The sequence below is a fragment of the Paramisgurnus dabryanus genome, chromosome 20, assembly GCF_030506205.2.
Source record: "Paramisgurnus dabryanus chromosome 20, PD_genome_1.1, whole genome shotgun sequence".
In the NCBI taxonomy this organism is placed as follows: Eukaryota; Metazoa; Chordata; class Actinopteri; order Cypriniformes; family Cobitidae; genus Paramisgurnus; species Paramisgurnus dabryanus.
The window spans coordinates 9,757,330-9,767,186 of NC_133356.1; the positions used below are offsets into that span (position 1 = coordinate 9,757,330).

The window sequence follows — 9,857 nt, forward strand, 5'->3', positions numbered from 1 at the left end:
AGTATGTATACTGTTAAAAGATGGCTGTGTCTCATATGACCTTGTTATATGTACACGGTGTGACTATACAAATCACAACACATAAATAGTTTTTATATATATATTTAGTCAATTATTGGAAGCAGTATGCTAGCTGGAGCCATTCACTCGCAGTCTTTGTGCTAAGCTAAGCTAGCGGGGGCTGCGTCAGACAGAGTTACAGCACGCACAGAGATGAGAGAGGTATGTATGAACTTATCTAACTCTGGGGGATACTGTGAATAAGTAAATTCCCAAAATCTGGGCGTGTTCCTTTGAATTCGGTACTACATGTCCAAGTTGAAAAAATGTGGCTTTATTATTATTTTTAATGAAATGCAACACTACTAAAAACAAACTAACAAGTGCTTTCAGCCATGTTAAAACAAGGTAAATATCAGGTATGTTAGTGAAGTGAAGCTATACAAATAATTGTTGCCTTTTGTTGAGATGTATTTGTAGTAATGTTTTAAAATGCACTGTTTCCAGAATGCACTGTTGTGCTACCTGCTGTTGTGTGTGTTTGTCAGTGTGGAGACAGGTTTGTGGTTGGGCTTGTGTGACACGGCTGTGTGTTTTTGCTTTTTGCTCTTCCTGTGGCCTTGTGTATCTTGATGTACATGTAAGTTCCCTTTTGCTGTAAGGGGAAGTAATTTTCCACAGTTCCTTTAGTAAACACAATTGTTTTTATTCACCGCAGGATGAGGAAAACAATGATTGATACCTGACCCCTTTGATCCTTCATTGAGTAGATGCATTCATTTTACAATGCAGATTTCCATAATTTAAGTCAGATACCAGATATAAAATTAGAAACTAATTTCCTTACTGACAATGGTTGTTTCCCTGGACCATCTTTGTAAAGTGATCTGTTCACTTTTTAACTAATGATGTTTTGTTTATGACCAAATAGGAGTGCTTTTAGTACATGTGATGTGAATAGGATGCATAACAATTAATCTATAGCAGAATAAAAGTTTTTGTTTACATAATTTATGTGTGTAAACTGTATAATAATTATGGATATAAATATGCACAAATGCATGTATAATTTTAAGAAAAAATATATTTATATATTGAGTATTTATTAATAATATAAATTATGCATAAATATACACATGTAAACATTTCTTAAATATATACATGCATGTGTGTGCATTTATCTATACAAAGTTGTTATACACAGTTCACACACACACACACATATATGAGGTAAACAAAAAACTTTTATTAGATCGCTATAGATTAATCTCGATTAATTGTTATGCATCCTTACACTATATACTTTAGATTTGTTTTCCCATAGCTAAACTCACACCAAGATTTTTTTACTGCAAAGTCTTAATTTGCATAATTTCCTGACATGTTAATACATTTTATAGTGCTTTTAGCTACCAATAAAGTGAAATACTCTCAGGTTGGTTTAACACATTTTCACCATGTTAAAATCTTTTCTGCAGATGTTTTTCCCTAAAATCAGCGCCAAAATAAAAAAAAAACATGCAGCAAATTCCATTTGGGTTTGTGATTGACCCAGATTAAGCTTTTAGCCTTGAAACTAGTCCAGTAGTGAAACTCATTAATCTCTTTTTAAAGTATTTCTTGTGATTTGGCTTTCTCTGGATTTTGCTGAAAAAGCGTAGCTTGCTCTAAATGAGATACCACACGGTGCCTTTTGTGTAAATGTTAAAACCTTACGTCTGACATTCTGTGATGTTTGATAAGCACAGAGATTTGTATTATTTCTGTTTCACTTTTCCTTATTTCAAGAGTATGTGAAAACTTTCAACAGAATTGGACTATTATAAATGAGAATAATTGCTGCACGGGGCGTGCAGCAATTAAAGCGATTGTTTTTTAAACAAACAATAAAAAGTTTAATTTACAATTAAATGTCTTTGTGATGATTATTTAATTTTAAAATGTTTCAGAAGGAAAACAATTTGTATATATTGTTTGTGACAAGTTATATATCACAGGTGTGAACAGAGTTCCTCATATCAGTCTGTCTGGATGTTTACTTTGTAAAATGATTGTGTATTGGGTGTAGAGCATCTGACACTAAGAGCATTAAATAAATAAAAGTTAATTTCTTGCATGTATTTTCCCCAAATTAATATTTATAGAAAAGGTCTCTGGTTTGATTCTCACAGCTGGCAGGTGAGGTGCTATTGAACAAGGCACCTTTCCATCAATTGCTTCCCATGTTCGTGACTCACTTGGATGGGTTACCATAGTTGACAATCACATCACCTTCACTTCATACAGCATACTTCACTGAAAACATGGTTGTTAGTAGACTGTTCAAGCATGTCACTTTGTGCAAAACGGTTTTACACCTGGTTGAAGTTTTGCTTGGTGACTGTATGTGCGTGCGTGCGTGTGAGAGAGAATGTATGCAAATGCTTAAACGTTCATGATCACGAAGAATAACCAGACCAATCTACATACTGGTGTGTTATTAACAAAAGACAGACAAACATTGTATTACCATGTACACATTTCCATTTGTATGGCAAAAAATACACATTACTGGAATGGAAATAACATTTTTAATCAAACCTTTTTCACATAGATATACATAGACATACACACAATGACAGTCGCTGTTCATTTTATGCTCCTGTTAGGCTGTTCATGTGTCTTACAGGCCAAAAAATATGTTGAGAATCTGGATTTTTATAATACTTGTAGAGGTCACAACACTAGCTTATTGTACTGATCAGCAAAAATACTTCTTGTATTCATATAACAACAATGCTCATTGTTAAGTTTACTCCTGTTTGTGTCCTGTGGGAGTTTAACAAAGGCTACAGGCGGACAAAGGAAAAGGCATCATATTCACATGACAATGATACCTTTGTCACACTATAACCTTGGCCCGTCTCCAACATACATCTCCCAGTTATTTATTCTTTTCTTTTTGTTTTTATTTCTTATGTATACATTTGGTATCATGTAACAATACATACAATCAAACTAATCTCTCTAGTCATAACAAAATCATGTAACCACGTGCTAAACATTGGGGGAACAAAACAATTATGGTAAATGTTAGGCCGTAACAGATTTATTTTTGGGGGGGCATGTCCCCCTCGATGTCTATTGTGGTTGCTGCCCTGCTGTTAACAGTATCTGTAGGGTTCTCATAAAGAAAAACACTGCCATCTAATGGTAAGGACAATCGTCTCGTAGCCTGCGTTTTTTTCTCTTCTCCGTTTATGTTATGCACGAAAACAATTAATAATATGTAGCATCATCGTGTCTCAAATGTACTCATTTTAGTGAATTAAAATGTTCATTTTTTTTTTTTACAAATTTAAGCCGTGTAACTCGCATTGTTTCTGCTGCGGAACTAATATTCAGCTATACTGTGTTTCCGGTGGGCAGTTGAAACGGTGAAGCACCACTGTCTGTCAAGCACGAAAACACACGTGAGTGTAACTTTAATTTGTTGCATCTCAAAAGAAAGAAACTGAGTTAGATTCAAACTTAGCCATTTGAGTATCTAGATATGTATTCGCAATGTTGAGCTTTTATACTAACTGTACGTCATCTAGACTTTCAGTTATTTATCAGTGAGGTTCAGTTGTTTACAACTAATCTAAATTTAAACAGTGACATTCATTCTATTGCTGTTATCTCAAGATTTTAGTCGAAACACCATTTTTAATGAATTCCTTATTATATGCCAGAAAAAAAGTGGGTTATTTATAACTTATTTTGTTTCGTGTCTTTCCAAATATTTTCCTTTCGTTTATCTACTGTCTTTGCAAATGAGGATGGGTATCAGTCGCCGCCAAATGCAGTCTGTATGACTCGTGCTTTGTAAACTGTCTCCTGGTTCGTCAAAGTTTGCTTACACAATGTACTGTATGCACTATGCACTTTATTTACATAAGTATGTAAAAGAGTATGCAAGTAATAGGACTCGTAACGGAAGTGACTTGTTGCCAAGGCCAGGAGTTTTCGAACGTTATGATGTTAAGGACCCCCAAATATGAGAAACCTTTTGTGAGTGATCTCTTACCTAAAATAAATCTGTATGTATGTATGTATGTATGTATGTATGTGCACCCACACACACACACACACACACACACACACATATATTACAAATCCAGGTGTGTGATATAAAGCCAAGGGCACTTTAATAAGGAAAACGCACTGGAACTATACAAAGCAAATTTTGGAACGTACATAGCAAAAAATAAGGGATAAACATACTAAATAAAAGCCATCAAAAAAATGATAAATGTACTTTTGGGTTCTCTATTTGGGTTTGGGGACCCCCTTAGAACCAGCTGGAGGCCCCCTGACTTCAACAATCACACACATCAAAATAACACCTCTTTTTTGAATTCCAACTTTTATTTCTATTTACTACATAATTTAAAGTCGGGGTGCATGATCTCTGAAAGCCACCCTACCCCAATCCGGACCTTCTTTTGATAGACCCGCCCCACACACATACGCAACCCAGGCAACAATGTTTTTGTACTCGGCCCAACTCCCGTGTTTTTCAAAAATCATGCACCCCGCCTTTAATTTATTTGTTAGTTTTATGCAGCATCACTTAACTCGTCCCTCTCGCAGTGAATTGTGGGTAACATCAGCTATTAAAGTGTGCATAGATCTACACTTTAAATTGTCACCAGAAATAATACACAATCCAGGTAATTTAAGTAAACTAATTTCAGTATAAACAGTACTATTTTGAAAGACATGAATAAATTATCTTTTTTTTTTGGAAAACTATTCTGTTTATAGAAATAAGGCCTACTTTTACTTGCAGCTGAAAGGTTTTAGCTTGAACACTTCCAAGTTTATCAATAATCATTATATAATTATTTGAATATAACATTTTAGATTACACCAGGAATATATTCCCTTCATGTTATTTTTTAGATGAAATGCCTAACTAGTCTTTCTCTTTAGGTGACAGTAAAACTGGACAGTCATGGACACTCTTGAGGAAACATTTAAGGCTCTCTCAATTGCCAGGAGACTGCAGCCAAATGAGCCCACGTATATTTTGGACCTTTCTCTTCCATTCTGCACCAGCGGTGTGACTGCTGCAGGGTCAGATGTGCTTGCAGTTTGTTGCTCTAATCACTCTGTACACTTGCACAACAAAGAGACACTGCGTCTTCTGGGAGAACTTAAAGGTCACAGTGCACCTGTGTGCGGGGTTCTTTTCTCTCACCTCTCCCCTCACTTGCTGTTCACCGGCTCTGCTGATGGAACACTGCGGTGCTGGGATGTCAGGCGGCCCGGTTCTGACTCCATCCAGGTATTTCGTAGCGAGTCAAAACATTCATACTGCTCGTTTGATGTGAGCTGCAGTGATCGCGTGCTGTGCGCGGGCACTGAGCAGGTGGAAGAGGACAGTTTTCTAGTATTCTGGGATGCCCGCATGGTTCGGGAGGAGGGTGAGACGGGGTTAAAGCAAGGTGGTCTGTTGGGCGTCTACTCAGAGTCACACAGTGATGACATCACCGCAGTGAAGTTCCACCCACAACAGGCAGACCGGTTGGCCTCTGGTGCTACAGATGGGCTTGTGAATGTGTTTGATCTGAGTCTCGGTGGAGAGGATGATGCGCTTTTTACCACATGCAACTGCAATTCCTCTGTCAGCTCCCTCTGCTGGACAGGTCAGTAGTAACCGCTCACCTAACATAGCCATCCAAGTTATTTAAGGCACCAAGTTTTTAGATTTGAGTTAGATTTAGTACCACATATTTGTTAGCTATCTAAATACATTTTTTGTTAAATTTACTACAAAATGCAAACAATGGCCTTCTGCTTTATTCTACTCTTTACATTCAGATATCTTGGAAATAAAATGGTAAACAACACCCATATTTAATTCGCAGAGTGGTTAACTGTCATTTTATCTTTTTGTTTGACAGGCAAAGGTCTTGACCAGCTGTTTTGTCTTACCCATGATGAAGGGCTATACCTGTGGGACGTTGCTCGCCCAGAAAGCGATGACATTTTGACCCTTATGAGTTCCCCTGATGCTCGAACACTCATCCAACTCCCTGATGGAGCCTCACTTGAGTATTTTGTTGGTGGAACATGGCTATCAGATGAGGGACGTATTCTTTTAGTGGGAGGGGCTAATAGTGGAGAGCTCCACCTCCTTGACTGCAGTGGGAGTGGTCTGAGATTAATTAAATCCCTGAAAGGGGGTCACTCAGCCACAGTGAGATGCTTCCAGTGGGACATGAACGCTCAGTCTCTGTTGACAGGTGGGGAGGATGGCCAGCTGTTACAGTGGAAGGCAGGAGCAGAAGAGATCAGTGTGGGAAAGAAAGAAACTCTGAAAAGCATTTCTTCCATGCAGCTGAAAACTAAAGCCCACAGAAAACATACTGCAAAGAAAATCTGACAATCCCACAGCCCCCATTCCCAAAGCCCACAGAAAACATACTGCAAAGAAAGACTTAAAAGTTTTAAAGCTATTATGATAAAGAAAACCTCTAATTTCACAAAGGAACAGTTGTAAGGGACAAAGTTTGCAACATTTTATGGCGCATGGCATTTTATTTTGTATAAATTATTTAAACAATTTACAAATTTACATCATTTTTGAAACTAAAAAATAAGATCACCTATTTGATTTGACAGCACAAATATAACTACAAATGTAACAGGTTTGACTACTTGCTAATATTATCTTGTCCATAGAGTGATATTAAAGGTTTAAAAAAATTTTTTTTATTATTTATGCAGATTGCCGCAATAGATATTAATTTCAAATTTTCCATTGAGTTTTATTTTTGTATCCTTTTTCACAATTTACATTGTTGCAAAGCAGCCTAACAGGATATACATATTAGTACAGATGGAAGAAACATTTATGAAAAACAGAAGGTTTTTAAATTCATATCATGAAAATCCGACATTTTTATGTTTAAGTGCTATAATTGAGTCCCCAGTGCTTCTATCGATCTAGAAAATGTAAAAAAAGAACAACCAAGCAACTTAATTTTGGTAAACCATTCTCTCCAAGCATGTGAGAAAATAGGTCATTGAAATTTGGCTCCCCTTGTGATGTCAGAAGGGGATAATATCGCCCCTTAATCTGCACTATCCAACCACGACACTGCCATTTAGTGCAGAGATCAGCTCATTTGCATTTAAAAAGACACACCCAAAAGGCTACATTTTCTCTCACACCTATTATGATAAAAACACCTTGTTTAGTCATCTTAAAATAAATCTCTTTCATCTGTGTCTCATTTAATTTTATCCGATTGGCTTTGCTTTGCAAGCAGTAATATAAAAAAAATATGATTAGATGGCATAAATGCTTTAGTGTAGTCGTTTATGATTGTAACACCCATTTAAATGTGCTAAATTAGTAGATGTTTATTTATGTAAATATAATGACACATTTGATATTTTTGAATGTTTTTAACTATTTATACTGTATGCAAATATGTGTATTTTTCACATTATACACTTACAATAACATAAAACAATACTTTTTTAAGAGTAAAAGATCTCTGAACACAAGTAAAAATATCTTGTCATGTAAATTAGTTGTTTCATGAATATTTGCTGGAACAGGAATAATGCAATTTTTGCAAAGAAAGAGAATTTGCATTACCAATAAAATAAAACAATAAAAAAACTCTGCTAAATATGTTTTTGAATGTTTGCGTTACAAAAATGATATTTATGTTTGGGGAAAATTACTTTTAAAAGTAATGCATTACAATATTAAGTTACTCCCAAAAAGAGTAACTAATTGCGCTACTTAGTTACTTTTCATGGAAAGTAATGGGCTAATTGCATAATGAGTTACTAGTTAGAAAAGTTGTCCTAAAACCAAAATGTGTAGCAATTCTTGTCACAGTACAACGTTTTTGATCCACTTCAAATGTTGACTAGTATATATACTATATGTATATACTGTATATATGAAAATACAATTAAAAACTTTGTGTCAGCTTTATTAGATTTACAATTTGAATCATATCATAAAAAAGTTAGAGACATTGTAAGGTTCGAGTCAGTCTATATTATGCCATTTTATCTTCTAAAATTTAAAATATTAGATTAGTTTTAGACTGACTTTTTATAAGTATGAACAAGTGAAAAAAATAGATTGGGTCAATCTTGATTAAGGATTTTTGATCAAATGTCTTACTATTAGGGTTGTGTCCAAACAACATAGGATGTAAGAGAAAGATAAATTTGTGTATCTTCTTTGCTCTTGTGGTGCAATTACAGAATGGAGATGTTCTTGATGCTCAGCCATGCATCGGTTTCTGAGTCACGGATGGAGGACGGATGAGTTAAGAAACTAAGCATTAGTCTGAGTCTTGAAAAGCCCATGTCTTCCTGCTTCAGAAATGGAGAATACCTTTAAGATCATATTTATTAGTGAATTTCATTGAATATCTGAAACTTTATACTTAAACTAATATATATCTGACGATCTCATTCTATATATTTGTCAAATTGTAAACTCCCGAGTCCCTACATTGATTTGTGGATCATTATCGATGTATTTGTTAATAAACAACAATTCTAACACCATACAGGATTTTTTGCATCTCATTATTGAAGGTTATGTTGGAGAACTACTGAGTGTTTTGAAATGCAAATGTGAGCCCTTCAACAGATAGTGTCTGTAAGATTTATGAGGTACTCAGTGACATGTACTTTCAAAGGATATTTTAGATTCTTGAAGGTGTTTGATTTAGTTCTTTGGTTTTTGAGATCACAGTGTAAACAAATGTTGAGGTTTTTTGGTGTGCCATGTAGTGCGTGGGGAATTAAAATATGTTAAACTCAAGGCATGCCACAGCAGGACGCCACTACTTCATCTACTTCTTTATTTCCAATTGAATGGAAACGTTAACCACAATAACATTTAACTAGTTGCTGAACTTATTGAGAATTTAGCGTTTGCCAGACAGAACAGGAAATGACGTCAGAGAGAAAGCGAGAAACTCATTTGTGTGGTGTTTGTGGATATTAAACAGCTGATGTGTCGTGTACGCCCTTAGAAAAAATACTCCATGAATTTTCTGTCTTTTTAAAAAGAATAAAATTTTTTTTTGAATAATGTGTTTTCATTGCACTTAAACGCCATTTATTTGTGCATTAATTAGATAGTTAAACGTAATTTAAAATTAATAAACACATAGACACAATGATGTGCATTTATAAAAATAATAAGTTAAGGTTAAACCGTGCTGATCTCTTCGCAAATCAGACGTTCGCGCACGCTCTCGTAGTTTATTTCCCAGACGTGAAAATGTTGCAAAGGGTACAGGATGTCATGTGGTATTTATAAATGATATAGGTTTGATTTGTAGTACATACAAAGTGTGCTCGTCTGAGAAACGAGACGCTCCTCACAAAGGGTTGGGTCTTAATACTGGTTAAACTTCATTCCAGAGAAGAGTATTATCTTTTACCCCTTCTCCAATGTCCCCCAAATTAAAAAGAAACCCCAATCATAATAAAAATTTTATTAGCGTCAGTTTATTTTACCTATACATTATAGCGCTTTTCACAAAATATATTTTGTTAGAACAGCTTCGCAGATAATGGTTGCTTAATAAAGTATTAGCATTTACATCGTACGAATGAAATTAAATGATATAAATTTATAGCACAATGTGAAAAAAAACACTATATTAGAAACATTAGCAAAATAGTAAGGTTTCCTGTTCGCACACACCTCAACCTAACTTCTCTATTCATCTGTTGAGAAGCCTTGGAGGTTTTCCGCCCATTGCGTGGTGATTGACACCAACATCCCCCAATCGCGTTTCGAAAAATCTTCAAACCGACCAATAGCGTGGCGCTGTAGG

General features: G+C 35.4%; 1 protein-coding gene across 3 annotated transcripts; it reads left to right on the forward strand.

The window, feature by feature from the left end:
* Window positions 1–3,389: 3,389 nt before the first annotated feature.
* Window positions 3,390–7,816, forward strand: wdr89 (WD repeat domain 89). Of its 3 annotated transcripts, none has more exons than XM_065296286.2 (3): window positions 3,390–3,452; window positions 4,957–5,672; window positions 5,931–7,815. In XM_065296286.2, exons 2-3 carry the CDS (start codon window positions 4,979–4,981, stop codon window positions 6,410–6,412), a joined length of 1,176 nt encoding a protein of 391 aa, XP_065152358.1. In that variant the 5' UTR covers window positions 3,390–3,452; window positions 4,957–4,978; the 3' UTR covers window positions 6,413–7,815. The 3 variants fall into 3 exon arrangements, with proteins under 3 accessions (XP_065152358.1, XP_065152359.1, XP_065152360.1); XM_065296287.2 differs by having other exon boundaries at window positions 3,391–3,452; window positions 4,964–5,672; window positions 5,931–7,816; XM_065296288.2 differs by lacking the exon at window positions 3,390–3,452 and adding an exon at window positions 3,459–3,861 and having other exon boundaries at window positions 5,931–7,816.
* Window positions 7,817–9,857: the final 2,041 nt, after the last annotated feature.

What these genes read in the sequence shown, in the direction of transcription:
- wdr89 (XM_065296286.2), top strand. Translation starts at nt 4,979, where the DNA reads ATGGACACTCTTGAGGAAACATTTAAGGCTCTCTCAATTGCCAGGAGA. An exon ending in CAGCTCCCTCTGCTGGACAG is followed by an intron (nt 5,673 to 5,930) that starts GTCAGTAGTAAC and finishes TTTGTTTGACAG; the next exon opens with GCAAAGGTCTTGACCAGCTG.